Source organism: Eleginops maclovinus, chromosome 6, assembly GCF_036324505.1.
Source record: "Eleginops maclovinus isolate JMC-PN-2008 ecotype Puerto Natales chromosome 6, JC_Emac_rtc_rv5, whole genome shotgun sequence".
NCBI classification, from domain to species: domain Eukaryota; kingdom Metazoa; phylum Chordata; class Actinopteri; order Perciformes; family Eleginopidae; genus Eleginops; species Eleginops maclovinus.
The window spans coordinates 25,359,282-25,384,422 of NC_086354.1; the positions used below are offsets into that span (position 1 = coordinate 25,359,282).

Genomic DNA, 25,141 nt, shown 5'->3' on the forward strand with positions numbered 1-25,141 from the left:
TATATTTTTCACAGACGAATATTGGTGAGTTTGCACGGAGACGGTGAACATGTGTTCCCCTTAAACGCTGCGCTGAACCTGAAGATGCTCCTGCAGAGGCCGAGGGGCTGAACTGTTTGATCAGAGAGGACAGACCGGAGACACACTCACACTCAGGCAGCTTTTATTGTGAAGGAGTGACAGCAGGCAGGGTGTGATCCTACAGGAGTCGGTTCAGTAGCAACGAGGAGACCAGTGGAGGAATAAATTAGAAACCAAAAACTCCTCAGGGATAAAAAAAGAAAAGAAAGAGAACTCCACTCAAAAAAATTCAGCTTCAAAAACAAAAACCAGAAAATTCAAATAAAAACAGATTTTAAAAAGTCAGTTATAAAACTGGAGTGCGTTTATAGTTTTTGGTTTGTTTCTTCCTCTCTGTGCTTCTGTGAGACACACACACACACACACACACACACACACACACACACACACACACACACACACACACACACACACACACACACACACACACACACACACACACACACACACAGCCTTCAGTATTTACACACATATTTATAGATTCCATCTCTGCTTGGTGCCCAGAGTCTAAGCCCCGCCTCTTGCCACCCGCCCTCTCGGGAGCCAATCAGCAGCTGCTGTTCTTGAACTCCCCGGTCTCGGTGATTGACAGCTTGGTGGGGTTGCTAGGCGACAGGCCGTTGCGGATGCTAGGTGTGTTGTAGCGCTCCTTCACCTGCGTCAGCGCCGCCATCAGCCGGGAGTTCGCCGCGTCCAGGGAGCCGATCCGCCGCTCCTGATTGGACAGAGATTGGAAAAAGGGGGGGTGGGACAACAAGTCAGACTGACAGCTCTGTGATCGAGTGACGAGTGTGGGGGGGAAAACACATCGCAGCACAAAGTCTGACCTTTAAAGGTTAGTTTAAAGAGTTCTAATTCCTCCGAGGTCTGAAGAAGACCCATGTGAGTAATACAAACATTAAGAAATATTTTCTATTAAAGACGTACAACCAGCCTCGAAAATCATCAACTCAAAATTTACTAAATCGTTTTTACGATATTAGGTGAAAATAACAGAATTTAAAAAATAACAATACGTAGAAAAAGTTGAAGCCTTTTCTGAAACGTGTTTAATAGGATTACATGAACTGCACACAAAGCCCTGAGTTCATCTCGGGGTGGGGGGGGGCAGTCTGACGGAGACGGGGTGTGATGTGCTCCAGCCACAGAATCAGAGCAGCAGAAATAAACATCAAGCCCAAAGAACTCAAAGAGTGACACTGAAGCTCAGAGAGACTGGGGGGGGGGGAGTGAGGAGGGGCTTCAGCCAAACAGAAATAAAACAAATCAGAGCGCCAAGCACCGAAGGTATCTGCTCTGTGATTGGCTGCTCGGGTGTGGGCGCTCTGAAAACAGCGTGAGGGGGTGGGGGGGGGGGGGGTGGGGGGGCTTCAGTCACTACTTGCCTGATTGGTTAATCTCACATCCATTACTGACCTGAAATCAGTGAAGAGACGATGAAAGAGCAGGACCTAAAAACTATTAGCTGCACAGTTTCAGAGAACATCTACCGCTCAGTTTCAGAGGACATCTACCGCTCAGTTTCAGAGGACATCTACCGCTCAGTTTCAGAGGATAATTACCGCTCAGTTTCAGAGGACATCTACCGCTCAGTTTCAGAGGATAATTACCGCTCAGTTTCAGAGGACATCTACCGCTCAGTTTCAGAGGACATCTACCGCTCAGTTTCAGAGGACATCTACCGCTCAGTTTCAGAGGACATCTACCGCTCAGTTTCAGAGGATAATTACCGCTCAGTTTCAGAGGACAGTCTACCGCTCAGTTTCAGAGGACATCTACCGCTCAGTTTCAGAGGATAATCTACCGCTCAGTTTCAGAGGAACATCTACCGCTCAGTTTCAGAGGATAATTACCGCTCAGTTTCAGAGGACATCTACCGCTCAGTTTCAGAGAACATCTACCGCTCTACCGCTCAGTTTCAGAGGACATCTACCGCTCAGTTTCAGAGGACATCTACTGCTCAGTTTCAGAGAACATCTACCGCTCAGTTTCAGAGGATATTAACCGCTCAGTTTCAGAGGATAGTTACCGCTCAGTTTCAGAGAACATCTACCGCTCAGTGGACATCTACCGCTCAGTTTCAGAGGATAATTACCGCTCAGTTTCAGAGGACATCTACCGCTCAGTTTCAGAGAACATCTACCGCTCAGTTTCAGAGGACATCTACCGCTCAGTTTCAGAGGACATCTACTGCTCAGTTTCAGAGAACATCTACCGCTCAGTTTCAGAGGATATTAACCGCTCAGTTTCAGAGGATAGTTACCGCTCAGTTTCAGAGGACATCTACCGCTCAGTTTCAGAGAACATCTACCGCTCAGTGGACATCTACCGCTCAGTTTCAGAGGATAATTACCGCTCAGTTTTAGAGGATAGTTACCGCTCAGTTTCAGAGGACATCTACCGCTCAGTTTCAGAGAACATCTACCGCTCAGTTTCAGAGGATATTAACCGCTCAGTTTCAGAGGATAGTTACCGCTCAGTTTCAGAGAACATCTACCGCTCAGTGGACATCTACCGCTCAGTTTCAGAGGATAATTACCGCTCAGTTTCAGAGGATAGTTACCGCTCAGTTTCAGAGGACATCTACCGCTCAGTTTCAGAGGATATTAACCGCTCAGTTTCAGAGGATAATTACCGCTCAGTTTCAGAGGATAGTTACCGCTCAGTTTCAGAGGACATCTACCGCTCAGTTTCAGAGAACATCTACCGCTCAGTTTCAGAGAACATCTACCGCTCAGTTTCAGAGGACATCTACCGCTCAGTTTCAGAGGATATTAACCGCTCAGTTTCAGAGGATAATTACCGCTCAGTTTCAGAGGATAGTTACCGCTCAGTTTCAGAGAACATCTACCGCTCAGTTTCAGAGAATATTAACCGCTCAGTTTCAGAGGATAGTTACCGCTCAGTTTCAGAGGACATCTACCGCTCAGTTTCAGAGGATATTAACCGCTCAGTTTCAGAGGATAATTACCGCTCAGTTTCAGAGGATAGTTACCGCTCAGTTTCAGAGGATAATTACCGCCCAGTTTCAGAGGATATTTACTGCTCAGTTTCAGAGGATAGTTACCGCTCAGTTTCAGAGGACATCTACCGCTCAGTTTCAGAGGATATTAACCGCTCAGTTTCAGAGGATAATTACCGCTCAGTTTCAGAGGACATCTACCGCTCAGTTTCAGAGGATATTTACTGCTCAGTTTCAGAGGATAATTACCGCCCAGTTTCAGAGGATATTAACTGCTCAGTTTCAGAGGATATTAACGCTCACTTTCAGAGGATAATTACCGCTCAGTTTCAGAGGACATCTACCGCTCAGTTTCAGAGGATATTAACTGCTCAGTTTCAGAGGATAATTACCGCCCAGTTTCAGAGGATATTAACTGCTCAGTTTCAGAGGATAATTACGCTCAGTTTCAGAGGATAATTACCGCTCAGTTTCAGAGGATATTACCGCTCAGTTTCAGAGGATAATTACCGCTCAGTTTCAGAGGATATTACCTGCTCAGTTTCAGAGGATATTAACTGCCCAGTTTCAGAGGATAATTACCGCCCAGTTTCAGAGGACATTAACTGCTCAGTTTCATGTTTCAGAGAGCATTTGCTGTACCTGAGCGTCGATGATCTTCTGTTTTGCTTCGATCACCGCCTGCATCTCTGCATGGTCCCTCTTTAACTCCTCCTCCACCGCCATCAGTCTGAACAAAGATGACCTCATCGTCTTTACAAAGTTCCAGAACATTTGACAACATATTCCTGTCATTTAGCGAGATTTCATCTACTTCTTTTTGAAAAAAAGTTCCCAAGTGTTCCCAAAAATACCGTCCTACCTGCAGATGATGCTCTTCATCTGGCTGTCCTTCTCCTCCTGCTGCCTCTTCAGCTTCTCCTCGCTGTCCTCCAGTCGCTGCTTGTACTCCTGCAGGAGCTTCTGCATCTGCTGCTCCTGAGCCATCAGCCGCCGCTCATATTCCTCCAGGCGGCGCCCCGACCCCCTCAGCCGCTCCTTCAGCCGCGAGATCTCCTGCTCATACTGCAGGGAACACTTCCTGTTAGTCAGTGCTCAGCGACATGCAATGTGACAGTCAACGTCAACAGGAGCAAGCACCACACACTGAACCCTGACACACGCCGTTAACTCTGTTACCACATACGCTTCTAAAGGAGGGAGGTCTTATTTTGAAAGGTTACATCGACTCAGTGGTGTGTGTGTGTGTGTGGTACCTTCTCAGTGTTCCTGCCCTCCTCCCTGCTCCTCTCCGCCCCCTCCTCTTCCGCCTCCTCCTCGTCATATTGCCCGTTGTTCAGCACCCAGGCTGCCGTCCTCTCCACCGGAGACATCACCTCCACCGGAGAAGCCTGAACATTCAGATCGTTGATTACTGGTATTTGATATAAGAGCAGTGAGGTTCTGTCTGGTGTTACCTGCTGATCCTGCAGTACCTGCGGCGGCTGCTTGGTGACGCTCCTCGGGGGCGGAGCCATGCTCTCCTGTTGCCGGGGGGCGTGCCCCGTCGAGGGGGCGTGTCCTGTCGTGGGGGTGGGCTCTGTGTTGGCGCTGCTGCTGCTGCGTAGTGATTGGCTGTGGGGGACGGAGCGCGGCGTCCTGGCCCCGCCCCCTCCTTTGCTCTGCTGTTCCACCTTTACGATGTGGGCGGTGCCGGCCGTGGTGCTCTGACGGGGGATGGCGACCGCCGTGGGGAGGTCGGGCGGTGGGGCGTGTCTTCGCGGTGTGGAGCCCCCTCCCTCGCTCTGAACGCTGCGCCGCCCCCCCGACTCGTCCAGGCTGCTGCTGGACGGGGCGCGACCTTTGACCCCCGCCTGGCTGCCGAGGTCGTCCGAGGTGCGGCTGTTGTGGGAACTCTCGGTGCTCAGGTTCTCCGAGCTGGAGTCCTGGCGCTGAGAGTGGGCGGAGCGGGTCGACAGGCTGTGGGCGGGGTTACAAAGAATGTGGGCGGGACTAATCATGCTGTGGGTGGGGTTACTGGGGTTACCCATTATGTGGGTTGGGTTACTGGGGTTACTCATATTGTGGGTGGGGCTACTCGTGTTGTTGGCAGGGTCACAAAGACTGTGGGCGGGGCTACTCAGGTTGCCCTGGTTACTGGGTTTACCCTGGTTGCCCGGGTTACTGAGGTGGTAGACGGGGTTCTGGAAGGACAGCGGCTGCAGGCTGCGCTGCTGGCTGACTGATGGGTGCAGCGGCCGCCGGGCCTGCGGCGCGCTCTGCGGCTGAGCGTCTCTGGGCGGGGCTTTGCTCGGGGGGTTGCAATGGGGGTAAGGGAGGGGGGGGTGTCCAATGGAGGCCTGCGAGCCCACCCTGCTGAGGCGGGTCGGGGGCTCCTGGCTCTGCACGTCCTGCAGGTCCACCAGGGAGACGCTGCGTCCGGGGGGCAGCAGCTGCTCCCGGTCCTCCGGGTCCGAGAAGCTGCTGTGGGCGGAGGGGCGCTGCAGGGGGGGGGCCCGACCGTAACCCTCCATCAGATCAGCGACAGGAAGCTGCAGGCTGCGGGCGTCGCTGCGGCTGTGGGAGGAGAGGGGGGGGCAGAGGTCTGTTATTCTGCTGCTCCAGATGAAAAACATGTGGATGTGTTTATTTACTGAGGGGACCGGGGTCTGAGCTGCACCTGGGGGAGGAGCTGGGTCAGTACCTGTCATTGGGGTCCTCAAAGATGCGCTGCAGGCCTGAGGAGAGGCTGCCGCTGAGGTTCCCCGAGTTCTGGTCCTGGAAGCGTCGGAGCTGCTGCTGCGGCGGGGCGGCCAGGCAGCGCGAGATATCTCCCAGAATCCTCGGAAGCGGGCCTAGCTTCGCTACGGTGGCCTGCAGGAAGGAATTTTCACCCTGGGGTCGCCATGTTTGTGTTTGTGTGTGTGAGTGTGTGTGTGTGTATGTGTGTGCGTGTGTGTGTGTGTGTGTATGGATGGAAGCACCAGGATGCATTGGTGGTGGAGGGACAGCGGGACAGAGAGTCGGCCGGACAGGAAGTGAACAGAAGGAGGGAAACAAAAACAGGAGGGAAACTTAATGGAGAATCAAAACTACAACAACATGCGTCTACCAAACAGAACCACAGCAGGGGGGGGGGGCAGCTCGGGGGGGGGGGGGAGAGGGGCATGCTGTAAAGGTCAGCCAGGCAGTGTTAATGTGGTGAGATGAACTGAGGTGCTGCGTTCATGTGACATCATCAGAGTTACACACACACAATGACCAATAACACACACACACACACTGACCAGTAACACACGCACACACACACACTGACCAGTAACACACACACACACACACACACTGACCAGTCACACACAGGTGTGGATGTATAATATATATTCAGACTGGTGTCCTGAAAGGAGCTGGAATAAAGCGTGGTTTACTGGAGCTGTGTAGCTGAGGAAGATCCACACAGAGCAGTACGTTTCTTTGGATGCATTTCACTGTATGTCTTTGGTATGTAACTCAGGTAATACTAACTTCTTTCTGAGTGTTTGAAGCTTCTTTTTTATTCCATTTCTTTGAGTGTTCAGCTGACACTCTGAGGGGTAAAAAATCCCTCATTTGTTTTCTAGAGAAATAAGAATTAAATGAGTCGTTTTGTATCTAGCAGAGCTGCATGGAGCACCGAAGCTGTTTGTTAGTTTGTTTGTTTGTCAAAGGAATGAGAAGGTAAATACAGTCCTGCAGGGGGGGGGCTTATTTTAGTGCTGGACCCTCAAGGCAGCATCTCTCTGCTCCAATGGGATTTCCCCTGATGATGAAAGGCTGACCCATTCCCCGTTTAAAGACTCATTCCTGCTCTGCGCAACATCGAAGTTGAGGTATTTTGTGAGGAAAATTATGACACACACACACACACACACACACACACACACACACACACACACACACACACACACACACACACACACACACACACACACACACACACACACACACACCTTGTCCAGCTGAGAGACCACCTCCCACAGCAGGCCGTGAAGGACGGACAGCTCGCGGCCGAGGTCGATGTAACCCTCGAAGCCCGGCGTGTTGGACAGCGTCTCGGGGTTGGAGATCTCCGACAGGAAACGCATCATCCCCGCCCACTCGTGCTCCAGGAAGTCATTCATGAAGGCCATGTACTCCTCCTTGTTTCCAAACCTGCAGACACACGGAGACTCAGTTCCTTATACTGTCTTCATAACCAAAGTCAGTGATGTGTAGAGTAGGGGTCTCCAGCTCAGAGACACTGCAGGATGCTAATGTTGGGCAGTTAGCACAGTTATTGAGGAAGCTGAGTCCATTTCTGACATTTCAGGATCAGAAGTGTCAGTTTTAACCCGAAAGTGGCCCCATCTGTCCTCTGTGGACTGGTTTTGACTACCATGAGTAGTGTTGGATACAGAGAGCACAGGATGAACATCCTTACCTCTACTGTGGATACTTGATTTTAAATAAATACCCCCACATCTTCAAAATCAATCAAAAACCACAACAAATATGACCTCTTTTTTTTCTTTCTGGTTAAAACTGCTATTTCTGATCCTGAAAATGTCAGGCATGGATTCAGCATCCTTAATAACCTCCAAAACCACTCCAGAACTGTCCAAATCAGCCAAAAATTAATGCTAATTAATGAAACTTATGCTAATTGTGCAAATTGCCCAACATATGCAGGTACGCATCAGCAGGACACCCCTACTCTACATCTCTATCATGAAGCTTTGGGGTCTCAACACCTCCGGGTTCACAGCAGGACTCTAGACTAATACATAATATGTAATAACTATTACTAAATGTTGATTTAAGCATGTTTTGGCCTCATCTATATCTCCCGTGTCTCTGCAGGGACTCACTTGGTGAAGTTGGCGAGGTTCTGGATGACCTTGGCGATGAGGGTGAGGGTGCGCGATGTGCGGTCGTCGGGGTACTCCTGCATCAGGCCGAAGAGCGAGGGCGACATGATGGCGGGACACAGGAAGCGCAGGAAGAGCGAGGCGCTGATAAGTCGCTTGCTGATGTCCGGCTGGTGACCGCGCGCCTCACATTGCTGCCGCCACGACGCAAACACCTCCTTCAGCTCGCGGGGAAACACACTGCGAGACACGGAGCACCAGGCATTACACGAGAGGAGTGAGTGAGTGAGTGAGTGTGTCTGTGTGTGTGTGTGTGTGTGTGTGTGTGTGTGTTTGTACCAGTAAGAGTTGATGATCTTGCAGAAGGCGAGCTCGCAGCACATCTTCAGGTTGCTCTGATGTTCAGAGAGCTCCGAGCTGCTGCAGCGACACGGGTCCACCTCACACACCTCGTCCGACTCGTACAGAGCCCTGATGAACTCCCCTACACACACACAGACACACACACAATTAGTCATTGTCAAATATCCTGCCATCTCTAACGACATTCGATAGAGCCCGTCAGAATGAAACACAGCAGAGACGGTTCTATTTCCAGACTCAGAATCTATAAATACATGAAGGAGGAGATGTTTGTGTTTTTGAACTCTAATAATAGTCGGAGGAATGAAGGCTGAAGGCAGCAGGTCTCCTGGGTCCGTCAGCCTTGGAGTATTTTAGGATATTTTTAGGAGATGTTTTCAGTTCAGACAGGAGGAGAGAAGACATCTCATTTGAGTTAAAATAACAAACAAAGACTATCAATCTGATGAGAGGTCGACGAGATGCAGCAGAGATAAACACCAACATCTCCTTCATCAGGAGGAGCAGCTCCAGAGAGGATGCAGATACAGAAACTCAAATCAGAACTCATGCAGAAACATCTGCAGCAGCTCTTCAACACAGGGGACACTAAAGAGAGAAAGCTGGAGACCAGGGGACACTAAAGAGAGACGCACACCTGGAGACCAGGGGACACTAAAGAGAGACACACACAGCTGGAGACCAGGGGACACTAAAGAGAGACGCACACAGCTGGAGACCAGGGGACACTAAAGAGAGACGCACACAGCTGGAGACCAGGGGACACTAAAGAGAGACACACACAGCTGGAGACCAGGGGACACTAAAGAGAGACGCACACAGCTGGAGACCAGGGGACACTAAAGAGAGACGCACACAGCTGGAGACCAGGGGACACTAAAGAGAGACACACACAGCTGGAGACCAGGGGACACTAAAGAGAGACGCACACAGCTGGAGACCAGGGGACACTAAAGAGAGACGCACACAGCTGGAGACCAGGGGACACTAAAGAGAGACGCACACAGCTGGAGACCAGGGGACACTAAAGAGAGACGCACACAGCTGGAGACCAGGGGACACTAAAGAGAGACGCACACAGCTGGGACCGGAGGGTTATAATAAACATTGATTTCTAAAAGTTTAAAGACGGGATGGAGGTGATGGAGATCTCACCGAGGGCGTCGTGCAGGTACTTCTGTCCGGCCAGCTTCAGGAACTCTTCGATGGATTTGGTGGCGAGCGTGTTCTCCCTGAAGATCAGAACATCTGCACAGCGGTCCACCTCCGACATCACCAGGTCAGTGAGGAAGTCCTGAGGAGGAGGATTAGGACTTCATCATCTTAGAGACCATTTCAGGTTTCCCCTCGTAGCTTAGTAATAAAGAAATGAATGTTTTCCTGAATTTAAAACTTTATGACTTCAGATCTTTTTGCTTATACATTTGCTTACAGCCTAACAGTAATAGAGCCTCTGAGAGCTGGCCTGTGATTGGCTGCTGACCCTAACAGTAATAGAGCCTCTGAGAGCTGGCCTGTGATTGGCTGCTGACCTTGGCCCGCCCCGTGCTCTGCAGGATGTGCACCAGCGCTCCGGCCATCTCCTCCTTGTTGCGGACGCTGATGACGGGCTCCAGCACGGAGCACAGCGTGCCGTAGTTGTTGGTGATGAACTCGGCGAACTCCTTGTACTGCTCCATGGGGAGGATGGAGATGGTCTGGAAGCGGGACTTGATGCGGATGGAGGGCCCCCCCCCTTTGACCTTGCTGGGGGTGGGGGTGCTGACGGGGTACCAGCGCTCCACGAACTGCCGGCCCGTCACGCCGGACACCGGGATGTTCACCAGCCCCACGTAGTTGTTCTTGTCCTTCTTCTTCTTCCTGTCGGGGTCGCGGTACACGTGCACGGTGACGCTGTGGAGGGGGGGGAGGCCGCTGAAGTCGAAGTGCTCCCCCCAGAAGAGGCTGTCGCCGCGCGGCTTGCTGGTGGTGCGGGCGTAGAGCACGTCGTCTAGACACAGCTCGCAGAAGTACTTCTTCTTCGGAGGCAGGTCCTTCGCCTCGATGATCCACAGACGCAGCAGGTTGTCCGCCCGGCGACAGTTATCCTGCACACACACACACACACACACACACACACACACACACACACACACACACACACACACACACACACACACACACACACACACACACACACACACACACACACACACACACACACACACATATAAAGATATGAAATCAAAGTAAATATTACACATTTTTATGGGAACATTTAAATGATGATAATGACTTATATCAATAAATACAACAACAATAATAATACATTAAAAACAATACAAACAATAAATATTAAATGATAGTAAAATATTGAAGGTGTGGTTCTCACCTTGTTGGGCTGGATGGTTCTCCGCAGGTTCTCCATCCACTTGTCTCTCTCTGCAGCCGACGTGCAGCTGAAGCACTTACTGCCTCCAGAGTACGTCACCTGAAGAGAGGCAGACCAGAGAGGAGTCAAGTGAATCTGAATAATTATATACAGTTTAAAATGATTCTGAATATTTAAAATAATCATAACAATATATTAAATGAACTGCTTTAGGATCTGTTCATCTTAAAGAGCAGCGCTCAGGTTAAGATAATCCTTAATATAATGAAAAGCTCAATAAATCGAACTGTAAGTCCCGACCTCGAAGCAGAAGTCCTGCCCCAGGATGCTGCTGTGCAGAGGCTTGATGAACACGTCCTCCTCCATGCTGAGATCCAGAGCCTCCACCGCGCTGCCCGGGCTCAGCAGGGAGTCCTGAGAGCCCGCCTCCTGCAGCCGGGGGAGCCCGCGGGACCTGGGGGGGAGGGGGGGAGATGTTTACATGAGGACGCAAGTCTATGTACACAGCTCCTCTCAACACAAGGATATTCAAAGTGCTTTACACAAATGCAAAAGTGAAGGCACTCCAAGTCATTGAACGTGATAGGCTAAGGGGCGGGACATCTCCAAGCGGTTAACCAATCACAACAGAGCCGGCCAGCTAACCAATCAGAGCAGACTGGGCTCTGGTTTCAGACAGAGGGTGAAAAGAGGAGCTGCAGCACAGGCAGTCTGAGAAACATAAAGCGCTTTCTGAACATTAAAGCAGGGAGACATGTCTTGGGATTCCAGCGGCGAAAAAACAAAAGGCCGTCCTGGGAGCCAATCACATCGAGGCCCTTCAGGGGCGTCTCCATAACAACCGCCCCCTCCTGGAGACAACAGGCGCTAGGTAACGAAGGGGGGGAGGGGTCAACGAGAGGCGGTCAGAAGAAGTGAGGGACTTCAAAATAAAGTAAGACTCAGGTTTGTTTTTTATTTCCAGTTCATTAAATATTAAAATGACTTATTCAGAGAGGTAATATAAAAAACAAGATGTGAATATTACAAATGCTACTATTAAAAATACAATAAGAGGTTCAATATATTTTATAGTGAAATAAACAAGTTTAAAAAAAGAGATTATAAAATAAGAATTAAAGAATAGGACCCTTCCTCAACAAAATAAGGTCATGAATTAAAGGGAAGGTCAAATAAAATGATTTAATGTTCAAATTAAATACATATTTATCTCTCTGCAGATTCAGTTTATATTTCTGTCTCTAAAAACTTCACAATCTGAATAAATCTAAATCATTTCTGCCAGAAATATTTTTATGAATTGATTTAATTTATATTTTTAAACTTCATTTTAGGAAACTTGAAACGAGTATTATTTTATTGTAGTCTGAATCTCACTTAAGTGTGTGTGTGTGTGTGTGTGTGTGTGTGTGTGTAATCCCCTGCTGTGTGTGAGTTATGTAATTGTGGATTATGATGCTGCACCAACAGACTCATTGACGACATCAAAACCGCCGACCAATCCGATCCCGCCGTGGAAAGTAACTGAGTACTTTTACTCGTGTATTTGAGTACTCTCATATTTAAATACTTATATACTGTATTTGTACTTTATTAACGGGTAAAGTCTTCCAGTGATGGTTATTGATGGTTGAGTGAATAAAGACACGTGCCAGTTCCTTATAAATATTATACTTAATACCATATCTACGTTCAGACGTCAGATAAACATCTCCCCCAAAATAATAATTCATTTGAAATTCAAACTGTATTTGATCAGATCATTCACCAGATGTAAAAATTAAGGTTAAATCCTGAAAGAATATCAGTGGAATGTGATGAGTTAAATACAGTTCACTGAGCCAAAAAGAGTCGACTTCAAAAGTAGGTTATTTATTTCTAATTTGCATTTATTCAGATTCCAGGATCAATTGTTATTGCCCATTTCATTTTAGTATTATGACTTTTGTATTTATTCTTTTCAATTAGGCACCCTGGCCACTGCAACATCCACACACACACACACACACACACACACACACACACACACACACACACACACACACACACACACACACACAGGAAGGGCTGGTCTCTGCATTATGATAGAAACCTGATACTCTGCTTTCAGAGGAAGCACTCACTAAGCTCACACACACACACACACACACACACACACACACACACACACACACACACACACACACACACACACACACACACACACACACACACACACACACACACACACACACACACACACAGTGAAGTTAAAGGCTTTGCTGGGCTTTATCTGTGTGTCTATCTTTAATATTGAGTGGATTTTAGATCTGTTTTCTGCTCTGCTTATTTTCAGTCACTCTTTGAGTTCCCCTCCGTTAAAAACATTATATTTATTCTTTATTTCCCCCTGATGTTTGAGCTTTACTGTACAGATGTAAAGGTGTTACATTTAAATATCCTGTAAACCGTTGAAGAGCCAGAGGTTTGTAGGACATTCAGCTATTTGGGCTGCATCGGTAAACTCTGACTTTGATTCGCAGCGTCGAGGAGATGCACATCCGTTTTCTCGCCCCTTGTGGAGGACAACGGGAGAAACTGGTGTGTGTAAACCAACTCACACGAGATGTGCCAGTAAAGCAGGAAGTGGTCACGGTGAGGTCTCAAGCTTCACAGAAGGGTTGAAAATAAAGGCTCCACAAACCAAGGTAGATTTTAGTCTCTGGATCTCGCTACGAGATTAGAACGACATTTTCGGACCGTTTTCTGATCTAGCTAAACATGCTCTGACTAACAGCCCTGTCTCCTGTCACTGTGAACATGCTAAAAGAAGGCCGAACATCAGCTCCAGTGTTTCATTAATCGTATAAGCATCTGTATTTGTTTATTTATACAGTGCAGTAAAATGTACAGCCTAAGCCAAATCTACAAAACGTAGTGGGGTGACGTACACCAAACGTTTACTCCCTTGTACAGTACTTCAGTAAATGTACTTAGTTACATTTCACACCAAAAACTCTGAACGCAAAACAAACAAACGTTCATCATAAAAGCAGAACTGAATGAAGCAAAGTATGCCAACAAGCATGCTAACGTGCTAACCACACAGATTTAATGAGGAGATCGGTGTAACGATATTCCACTTCTACACTTCCATCTATAAGAGAACCCTCAAACCATGAACCGGATGCTGCTCTCTGATAATGAAGCTTCTTCTGTTCTCTCACGTTAGCTCCAATGCTACGGCGCACAAACTGTACTATAGAGGATAAACAAGGGTTAATAGCAGCACCGTAAATAAGAGGGTCATCAATCTCTCATCTGAAACTCCTACAACACCTGAGGATCACACACACACACACACACACACACACACACACACACACACACACACACACACACACACACACACACACACACACACACACACACACACACACACACACACACACACACACACACACACACACACACACACACAGTCCTACCTGAACCTCAGAGTTCTCCGCAGCAGAGAAGAAGAACTGTCCATCAGGAGTCGGAGCTCAGACTGACTGATGAGAGGCTCAGTGAGTGTGTGTGTGTGTGTGTGCGTGTGTGTGTGTGTGTGTGTAAAGCATTATCCTGGTGTCCAGCTGGCTGACATTCTGTCGATATTAAAGCTCTCTCTGCTGCTGTGAACTGTGCAGCGGTGTATATAATATAAATATATATATATAAATATATATATATATATTTATATATATATATATATATATATAATATAATATATATATATATAATATATATATTTATATATATATATTTATATATATAATATAAATATATATATAATATATATATTTATATATATTATATATATATATAAATATATATATATAAATATATAAATATATATTTAATACAATTACACCGTATCTCGGGGCTTTGTGTAAAACCTTGTTTTTGGTGACTTAATTAATAAAGATTGTGTAGTCGTGTTTTCATTCAAGTTTTATTTTGAAATGTTGTTATTTAGTTATTTTACATTTGATGTTTTTTATTTATTCTTTTATGTATTGTTTCCATTATCTCAAACTTGAATTCCTTTTTCGACTCTATCAATTTATTGGACCGCACATGCACGCTATTTTGTGAATTCTTTTATTCAGTTTTCTACAGAACTGCTGATCCAAGTGGCCTCACAAGGGGGACCAGATATCCACACACACACCCACACCCACACCCACACCCCCACTCCCACCCCCACCCCCACCCCCACCCACACCACACCACCACACACACACACACACACACCTACCTGTCTGGTTCGGGTTGCCGCAGTGAAGGCAGTCTGAAGCTGGTGTTCCGGTCCAGTTTGGTCTGACTCTTGGTCCTTTTGATGGAGCCTTTCAGACGTTTACTGAAGAAACCCTGAGGATTCAAAACAGAAGAAGGACAGAAAGTCATTTCAGATTCACTGACACACACTTCCAGTTATGAGACGGACTAAATCTCCCAACAGAGAAAGTTGTCCAGCTTTAAATCCTGACCGTCACAAAGCGCTCCGGTCCCAGCTGTGTGCGTCACAAAAAGTCCCAATATTTTCTCATTATTCTACCTCCTCCTTCATGTGGCCCAAATCATCTTCTTTTACATATTCACACTTTTTGTCCCCAATTTCTTTTCATTTTCATTTTCTTTTCAAACTTCAGGTTTTTTTTCGAGATTCATTGTCCGACTTCTTCTTCAAGTTTATCACTTTTTTCCAGAAACATCTGACTTTAAATCATATTTCAGACTTTTTGCTAAATGTCGACTTCTAAAATATTGGATACATTTCGAAGTTATTACTTTTTCCTAAAAATTCAGTTATCCTTTCCAAATGTTGAATTTGCTTCAGATTCTTTTTTATAAATTTGACTTTTTTTCCAAAAAATGAAGATTTTATTTTTCAAATTTTGACTTTTAAAAATGTCCCAATATTTTCTCATTATTCTACCTCCTCCTTCATGTGGCCCTTATCATCTTCTTTTAAATCACACTTTTTGTCCCCAATTTTCTTTTCAAACTGATAAATGTTGAATTTGAAAAATGTCCCGATTATTTTTCCGGTATTCCTATTTATTATCCCTTTTTCCTAAAAAATCTGACTTTCACCATAGAGTTGGATGTAAAAAGGCTCAAGCTGTTAAAACAAACACTCACGTGCATATTGTTAATGTGCTCTGCGTCTGAATCTCTTAATGATGTTCCTAAAACCTGAACAAAGTCACACGTAGCGTAATCGCAAAATTCATAGAAACAGAAGATGCTTTTAAAAAGACCTGTATCAAATTCACTTAAGTATCAGTGTGTGTGTGAGTGTGTGAGTGTGTCTGTGTGTGTGTGTGTGTGTGTGTGTGTGTGTGTGAGAGAGAGTCATGACTCAGCTGTTCTCCCTCCTCCCATCAGGTCCTCTGTGACAATAAGAGCCTCAGTGCAGAGGAAGTGAGCGGCCTCATTTCCTGAGATATTAATAACCTCAAACACATCACAATAATTCCCATCAGGCTCATTGGCTGCCGTTGACGCCTCAGAATAAAGTGACTCTGATCCTGTCATCACTGTACCCCTGCACATCTCCCAGCATGCTCTCTGCCTGCACAGCTCTATAAATACGCTCAGGTTCCTGACAACACAACCTCACACCACGTCAAATAAAGAAGCAGATTCACGTTTGAAATCTCTCAGATGAGCGGAGAACAATTCTAATGGTGCAACAAATGCAGACAGATGTTTGGGAGAAAACAGCTTTCTGTTGTTGTTGTTGTTGTTGTTGTTGTTTAGTCTGTCCTTCAACCTCTATCACACAGTTTAAACTCATGTATGGAACTGCCTTTAAAAGAATGAATGGATTTCATTTACTGATCAAAATTCCTTCAAAATAAGAGACGGCTTTCCATATTTCTCTGTCATTATTATAGAAGTATAGCGTCTGAACATCCTGATTACTATTACTACCATGACTTGTATTTAGGGATGCAGCATTAGGAGAACAAGCCATATTGTGAAATAATAAACAAATGAAACCAGGAGTTTTTAAATCATTTACTAACGTGTAACTCATCTTCAAAATAAAGGCGTTAATTCGAAAGAGTTTCTCAACCATAAAGAGTTCAAATAAACTCAGTGTTTTAAGAGGTGCGTTACTTTGGACATGGTGTCTTAAGGGGGGAAGTTTGAGATTTGTTTTTCATTTTATTTCTAATTTCAACTTTTATATTAGTCACATTTTCTAATAAAATCAATGACATCATCGCAAAAAAGGAAATCCCAAATTGGGAATTTAAAAAACTCCCTAAAGCCTGAAAATCCCAAACTGGGGGAAAATAAATCCCAAATTGTCATAAAAAGAAAAACTAAATTGGGATAAAAAGAAACAAACAATTAAAGAAAATAATAAATGAGATGAAAAATAATAATAACAGTAAATCCCAAAATGGGATCAATAAATGAAGTACCTGTTTGTCTTTTACGTGCACTAAGTATAACATAACATCTCACATGTATATCTAACAGAGGTAAAGGTTGAAAGACTCATTTAATAAGGAAGCTGAACTGACCGGCACTTTGAAGGGCGACGAGTTGGGGCTGTCGGCGGCGACGCTCTTCTCCGAACTCCCGACTCCGGAGATACTCCTCCTCCTCGGAGAACGCTCCGAAGAAACTTCTGCAGAGACAAAGAGAGACAGTTATTCCTCCTCCTCCTCTTCCTCCTCCTCCTCCTGAAATAGACCATGAGGATTCAATCAGCAAGGATCCTACTCTGTGGCGGCAAAGTCCATAGGGACTTGGCCTGGGAACCGGAAGGTCACCGGTTCAAGTCCATGAAAGATCAAGTGCTACCGAGGTGTCCCTGAGCAAGGCACTGCTCCCCACACTGCTCCCCGGGCGCCGTACATATGGCAGCCCACTGCTCCTGAAACCATGATGGGTCAATCCCTGAACGACCAGGGTGTCTCAAGAACTGATTCTCTAGGTTCCGAGGCGATGGTGGTGGCTAAATAGCAGCGCTAACAGCTAATGCTAACAGAGTTTGCACTACGGTGCGTTCAAGCTCCTTCAAGTAAAAATGAGAACTTGGTGAAGGTAATTATTATAATCATTGGTTATACTTTTATTCATGAACTCAACAGAATACTAACTCGTGTTATTAAGTAAAGAGTAGGTAAACAACAACAACAACAAAGAGACAAACAACTAAAGTATCATAGAATAATGATGCGTTCAGGGGTCGTCTTTGGTGACGAACTTGAACACATCCAGATGTTTTCACACCAAAGTTAAATAGATGTGAGAGGGGTTATGATCTGTTGTGGTGCATATTATTTTAGTAATACGGCATGGAGAATCTGGGCGGTTCAGCTTCCCGGTAACAGCGAGGGTTTGATGTTTAATGGAGGCTCCGCCATCATTGCCAACAACTGAGGCACTTAAAAACACATTATAGAGTAAAAGAACTGCACAGGGATCCCATCATACTGTGTGTGTGTGTGTGTGTGTGTGTTTGTGTGTGTGTTAGGAGGTTTCAGAGAAGTGTGTCAAGGACAGGAGGACACATCAGCAGGAATAGAAGATGTCCCACAGGCTCAGTTTATCCTCAAAATAATATACAGATTTCAGTTTCTCACACGCTGAATTACTGTGACTGAATCCTCTCTGAGATCCTCTCTGAGTCTGGAAGAGGTTTGAGAAAAGTGTGATACATATCAGCTGATTTCTGACGGGAGTAACTTTACTTTCACGGGCGACATCTCTGAACCAGTAGGTTGCTGGTTGGATCCTAGCCCTGCAGTCAACATGTGGATGTGTCCTCGGGCGAGAAACTGAACCCTGAAGTTCTCCCGATGGCCAACAGTGTGTGTGTGAGTGAGTGAGTGAGTGAGTGAGTGAGTGAGTGAGTGAGTGAGTGAGTGAGTGAGTGAGTGAGAGAGTGTTACCTTGCCTAGAGCAAGTGGAGCTGCTCTGCATGAATGAGCTGTGAATGGGGAATGGCTCGTAGTATGTGGAGCTTTGAGGGGTCCAGAGACCTGATGGAGAGCTGTAGAAGAACAGTCTGTTTACCATCTCTGATCTGAAACTGATTTCATGTCAGTTGTGTTAAAGGGCTTGTTGGTCGTATGCACAGCAGTTACAGTTAGCCTGAGAATGAAACACAGCGACTGAAGTTTGAAGCCGACCTCAGAGCGGCTCATTCTCAGCTGCATTGATTTTCTTTAAGCTAAATTTAGCTGCTGTCACTTCCTCTGCAGACATCAGGGCTCTGAGGCTCTTGAGAGGCTGTGAGAAACTGGAGGCTGAAACACGTCTCACCTGACGAGTGTGAGAAACTGGAGGCTGAAACACTCCTTACCTGAGAGGCTGTGAGAAACTGGAGGCTGAAACACTCCTCACCTGAGAGGCTGAAACACCCCTCACCTGACGAGTGTGAAAAACTGGAGGCTGAAACACCCCTCACCTGAGAGGCTGTGAGAAACTGGAGGCTGAAACACGCCTCACCTGAGAGGCTGAAACACCCCTCACCTGAGAGGCTGTGAGAAACTGGAGGCTGAAACACTCATCACCTGAGAGGCTGTGAGAAACTGGAGGCTGAAACACTCCTCACCTGAGAGGCTGAAACACCCCTCACCTGAGAGTCTGAAACACCCCTCACCTGAGAGGCTGTGAGAAACTGGAGGCTGAAACACTCCTCACCTGAGAGGCTGAAACACTCCTCATCTGAGAGGCTGAAACACTCTTCACCCGAGAGACTGAAACAGTCCTCACCTGAGAGTCTGAAACACCCCTCACCTGAGAGTCTGAAACACCCCTCACCTGAGAGTCTGAAACACCCCTCACCTGAGAGTCTGAAACACCCCTCACCTGAGAGGCTGAAACACCCCTCACCTGAGAGTCTGAAACACCCCTCACCTGAGAGGCTGTGAGAAACTGGAGGCTGAAACACTCCTCACCTGAGAGGCTGAAACACTCCTCACCTGAGAGGCTGAAACACTCTTCACCCGAGAGACTGAAACACCCCTCACCTGAGAGGCTGAAACACTCTTCACCCGAGAGACTGAAACACTCCTCACCCGAGAGTCTGAAACACCCCTCATCCTCACCTGAGAGTCTGAAACACCCCTCACCTGAGAGGCTGAAACAACCCTCACCAGAGAGTCTGAAACACTCTTCATCTGAGAGTCTGAAACACCCCTCACCTGAGAGTCTGAAACACCCCTCACCTGAGAGTCTGAAACAGCCCTCACCTTAGAGGCTGAAACACTCCTCACCTGAGAGGCTGAAACACTCTACACCCGAGAGACTGAAACACTCCTCACCCGAGAGTCTGAAACACCCCTCATCCTCACCTGAGAGTCTGAAACACCCCTCACCTGAGAGGCTGAAACAACCCTCACCAGAGAGTCTGAAACACTCTTCACCTGAGAGTCTGAAACACCCCTCACCTGAGAGTCTGAAACACCCCTCACCTGAGTCTGAAACAGCCCTCACCTTAGAGGCTGAAACACTCCTCACCTGAGAGGCTGAAACACTCTACACCCGAGAGACTGAAACACTCCTCACCCGAGAGTCTGAAACACCCCTCATCCTCACCTGAGAGTCTGAAACACCCCTCACCTGAGAGGCTGAAACAACCCTCACCAGAGAGTCTGAAACACTCTTCATCTGAGAGGCTGAAACACCCCTCACCTGAGAGTCTGAAACAGCCCTCACCCGAGAGGCTGAAACACTGCTTTATGTTTCTGTCCTTCACTCAGCATGCTAATAAGGCGACCGCCTGAGTGAACGCATGATCGCTGACAGTAGAGAGGAATGAGTCCTACGATCTGGGAATGTGTCAGCGTTTTTCCCAAGGTGTAAAATAATCAGCGTGTTTTTAAATGTGTTGGGGAACAGGTCTGTGCTCATCATCCGGTACGTGGGATGAGAGAAGTTTATATCGTACGGAGGTCTGTGAACACATCATGTGTAAATATGGAGAGCTGTATTTTAACATCCCAGACTCTCAAAGTGCACGGTGGTGTGTTCACATGTCCAAAGGGCTGACCCACTGTCTCACTGTCCCACTGTCCACTGTCTCACTGTCCCACTGTCTCACTGTTCACTGTCTCACTGTCCCACTGTCACTGTCGCTGACGCTCATGATAAGAGAGCTCTCCCTTACAAACAGCAGCTGAACTTCAGACAGTGTTTCCACGCTGTAACACCTCAGCCTCCACACGCACTCTGAGAGGAGAGGCACCGTGTGAAGACCAGGGCGCTCGGCTCACCCACTGTAACGGAGGACAGTGAACGCAGCATGCAGCAGCATCTCTTTTTGTTTTTTTGCAAAGTGCTGGATCAAGTTCAGCTGCAGCGCGGCACAGGAACCAGTGGGGGGGGGGATGACACTCATGCACCACCAATCCCCCCCCAGACACACAACTACAACCCGGGAAATAAACGAAGAAGAGGAAGAAATGAAGAGGAAAATTAGAGGAAGAAACGCAACGGGACATCATCATCGCTTTCTCCCTCAAAGTTAACATGCTGCAGGAAGTCACATGACACACACACACACACACACACACACACAGAGAGAGAGAGAGAGACGGTACCTCGATCACAGCTGTTCCCCATCATCTGAGAGGACACACACACACACACACACACACACACACACACACACAGGATTCAGCCAATCAGGTGGAGCTGCTGCAAACGTCCGTCTTCGTCCCGTCCTCGACTCCCCCTCTCTCGCCCATCAGCATCATCCTCTCTCTCTCTCTCTCATCCCTGTTCTCCCCCTCAGAGCTCGACTGATCAATCCCTCTAACTGCACTGCTCTCTCTCTCTCTCTCTCTCTGCACACACTCCTCTCTCCTCTTTTCATGAGGAATCTCCTCCTCTCACACTCTCTCTCGCTCTCTTCTCCTCTCAATAGATAATCACTAAATAAGTTTCAGTCGATCGATCAACTCTGTGTGTGTGTGTTTGTTCGTACACCACATCCATGTTCTCACACATGTAGATGGCATGTAGTTTTAGAAGTTGCAGTACAGAATCTGAAGTGCATTGACTCCTGTAAGAGCTTGTTTTAGGGATACTCAAGCAATCAGATATTACCCTCGATCAGGATTCTGGTTACCTGTGATGAAATGAAAATGACTTCGCACAGTTTAGGTGTTCCTTGAGCCGGCCACCAGGGGGCGCTGCAGCTGCCCTTTAGTTCCCTGAGAGTGGCTGCTGCAGAGAGTCTGAGGGTACGGTCGAATAGTCCAAAAATCTGCTCCTATGGTCTATCTATCCTCTGTTCCTGGACCTCTGTGTGAAAGGTCCCCGGGTTAAGGAACAGTGGACAGGAGAACTCAACAGGACTGAGGAACAGAGGCTGCTTTGAGAACCCGACTGAGCGACACTATCCACGTATTGATGATGAAGGCCGTCCTTAATGAGCGTCTGCTGTGGGGAACTACAGCTCCTCTAAAGCTCTGAGAGCCTCTCCTCTGCACCGTGCTCTCTGATGGTGCTGTTTCTGCTTTATGAACCAGGACAGCAGAGACAGATACTCTGCATTACAAAGCCTGGGACTGAGATAATAAGGAAAGAGAAACTGATGCTGTCCCGTTCAGAACCAAGCTCTTTAGAAAGTTACGGTTTAAGTTTCAAACTGCTTCATCAGCACGGTGACTTTCATCAAACGCATTTCTCACGATCGGCTGTTTCCGTGAACGGCCGGATGCTGTGGCACGGTAAATGTTGCTGCAAGGCATTGTGGGACAGCATGTTCTCCTCTCCTCTCCTAAAGGAAGGTCCAGTGTTTCCTAAAGGAGGCTATAAAGGAAGCTTCAGAGCTCCTTTCCTCTCATCTAGAGAATCAGAACAGCTCTTATCATGGCGGCCACTGAGGGACCTCCGGGTCATTTCGCTCCGTTAGGAACCTTCAGAAGATAGACTGACTGTTCCACCGGACCCTGACTTCAGACTACAGCAGGGAACACTTCATCATTCCAGTAGCAGCTGCAGTCAGAAACATGTTGGACTGACACGTTAAAGAGAAAAATTCACATTACATATCAAAGAAAAATTAAGCGGTGGAGAAATAAGAGTAAACAACAGCCATACGTACGGCGCCCGGGGAGCAGAGCCTTGCTCAGGGACACCACGGTAGCACTTTTGGGGACTTGAACTGGTGTTGAGGTGATCCAGTTCCCAGGCCAAGCCCCTAACCACTTTGCCACACCGCCACTGATCCAGCGGAGGCGTTCAGGGTTTGAGCTGCGACGGTGACGGCAGGGTGAGGAATGTCTGGGGATTAACAAGACACACCTGAGGACAGGTAATCCTCACCTCAAACCAGCCTTTGTCTCTGACTGTCTGCGGCTCTGAGAGCAGAATTTAGATGCACCAGAGCCTGAAGGAAAGCCTGAAGGCAACACCAGAGACTGAAAGAGAGCCTGAAGGCATCACAAGAGCCTGAATGAGAGCCTGAAGGCACCACAGGAGACTGAATGAGAGCCTGAAAGCACCACCACAGACTGAAGGCACCACCAGAGACTGAAGGGGAGCCTGAAGGAGAGCCTGAAGGCACCACAAGAGCCTGAATGAGAGCCTGAAGGCATCACAAGAGCCTGAATGAGAGCCTGAAGGCATCACAGGAGACTGAATGAGAGCCTGAAGGCATCACCAGAGACTGAAGGCACCACCAGAGACTGAAGGGGAGCCTGAAGGCATCACAAGAGCCTGAATGAGAGCCTGAAGGCACCACAAGAGCCTGAATGAGAGCCTGAAGGCACCACGAGAGACTGAAGGAGAGCCTGAAGGCACCACAGGAGACTGAATAAGAGCCTGAAGGCACCACGAGAGACTGAAGGAGAGCCTGAAGGCACCACAGGAGACTGAATAAGAGCCTGAAGGAGAGCCTGAAGGCACCACAAGAGCCTGAATGAGAGCCTGAAGGCACCATGAGAGACTGAAGGAGAGCCTGAAGGCACCATGAGAGCCTGAAGGAGATCCTGAAGGTACCACCAGAGCCTGGACGATATTACTATATCAGCATAAATATTACATCCCGAAAATGTTCAACCAAGTTAAATTAATAAACAACAACTTCTTCTAGGATCTCTCTTTCAGTGTGAAGTAATCTGACACACACACACACACACACACACACACACACACACACACACACACACACACACACACACACACACACACACACACACACACACACACACACACACACACACACACACACACACACACACACACACACACACAGAATGTCTCTCATAATGAAACCAGTTTCTCTCGGCCTCCGCTCACATTCCTCTGAATTCTCTCGTTTACATTCCATAACATTATTCTGCTCTCGTCTCGTTTGGAAACCCAACACTTATATATTACTCTAATTACTCATCAATACATGTACTCTGTTCAAAATGTGAATATATATACCGTATAAACACAACAACAATAAAAACAAGCCAAATACTTATTCACTGATTAATTGAAAATAAACTGAAATCTTAATAAAACTCACATTATGAAGTAATATAATATACAACACTAAGCCCAAATAACGACCTAATACCTGCAGCAACCTAATGATGAGGGGATGTGAGTCATTCTACGGAACCAGAATAATGAAACTAACGCAAAGTGGATTCATATTGCAGCTCCACACTCAGCTGAGGATAGCACTCCTTTCTGGAGAGACTTCAGAGTGGGACACCCTGATGACCTCTGACCTCAAGATAAAGCACAGTAACAGACACACACACACACACACACACACACACACACACACACACACACAGACCATTAATACACACACACACACAGACCGTTAATACACACACACACACACTCACAGACCGTTAATACACACATACACACACACACACACACACACACACACACACACACACACACACACACACACACACACACACACACACACACACACACACACACACACAGAGTCTGGGTCATGTTTATAAGTCCTGACATGATCTGCTTCTGTCTGAGAGACAAGAAGTATTCACATCCTCTACTGCAGTACAAGTACTTCATACTACACCCTGAAAGTACTACAAGTACAAATACTGCACTGCTAAAAGTAGAAGTACTCAGATATTGTACTTGAGTAAAGTAGAAGTACTCAGGTCTTGTACTTGAGTAAAGTAGAAGTACTCAGGTCTTGTACTTCAGTAAAGTAGAAATACTCAGGTCTTGTACTTCAGTAAAGTAGAAGTACTCAGGTCTTGTACTTCAGTAAAGTAGAAGTACTCAGATATTGTACTTGAGTAAAGTAGAAGTACTCAGGTCTTGTACTTGAGTAAAGTAGAAGTACTCAGGTCTTGTACTTCAGTAAAGTAGAAGTACTCAGGTCTTGTACTTGAGTAAAGTAGAAGTACTCAGATCTTGTACTTGAGTAAAGTAAAAGTACTCAGATCTTGTACTTGAGTAAAGTAGAAGTACTCAGGTCTTGTACTTGAGTAAAGTAGAAGTACTCAGGTCTTG

The 25,141-nt window shown here is 46.9% G+C and overlaps 1 protein-coding gene across 10 annotated transcripts in view; it reads right to left on the reverse strand.

The window, feature by feature from the left end:
- Positions 1-146: 146 nt before the first annotated feature.
- Positions 147-25,141, reverse strand: part of rasal2 (RAS protein activator like 2) — a 51,301-nt gene continuing 26,306 nt past the window's right edge. For 4 of the 10 annotated variants that reach the window (XM_063886289.1, XM_063886293.1, XM_063886283.1 and 1 more), the window contains 14 exons: positions 17,203-17,309; positions 14,919-15,031; positions 10,940-11,093; positions 10,640-10,738; positions 9,801-10,355; positions 9,424-9,562; positions 8,245-8,389; positions 7,906-8,145; positions 7,009-7,210; positions 5,727-5,917; positions 4,300-5,599; positions 3,906-4,108; positions 3,686-3,773; positions 147-796 (listed from right to left, as the gene is read on the reverse strand). In XM_063886289.1, coding sequence (XP_063742359.1) covers positions 629-796; positions 3,686-3,773; positions 3,906-4,108; positions 4,300-5,599; positions 5,727-5,917; positions 7,009-7,210; positions 7,906-8,145; positions 8,245-8,389; positions 9,424-9,562; positions 9,801-10,355; positions 10,640-10,738; positions 10,940-11,093; positions 14,919-15,031; positions 17,203-17,309 — 3,704 coding nt within the window. In that variant the 3' untranslated portion in view covers positions 147-628. Of the gene's footprint in view, positions 797-3,685; positions 3,774-3,905; positions 4,109-4,299; positions 5,600-5,726; positions 5,918-7,008; positions 7,211-7,905; positions 8,146-8,244; positions 8,390-9,423; positions 9,563-9,800; positions 10,356-10,639; positions 10,739-10,939; positions 11,094-14,918; positions 15,032-17,202; positions 17,310-18,579; positions 18,722-21,234; positions 21,281-25,141 lie in introns of those variants that run through there. The other 6 variants (XM_063886285.1, XM_063886287.1, XM_063886291.1 and 3 more) reach the window with 6 other exon arrangements.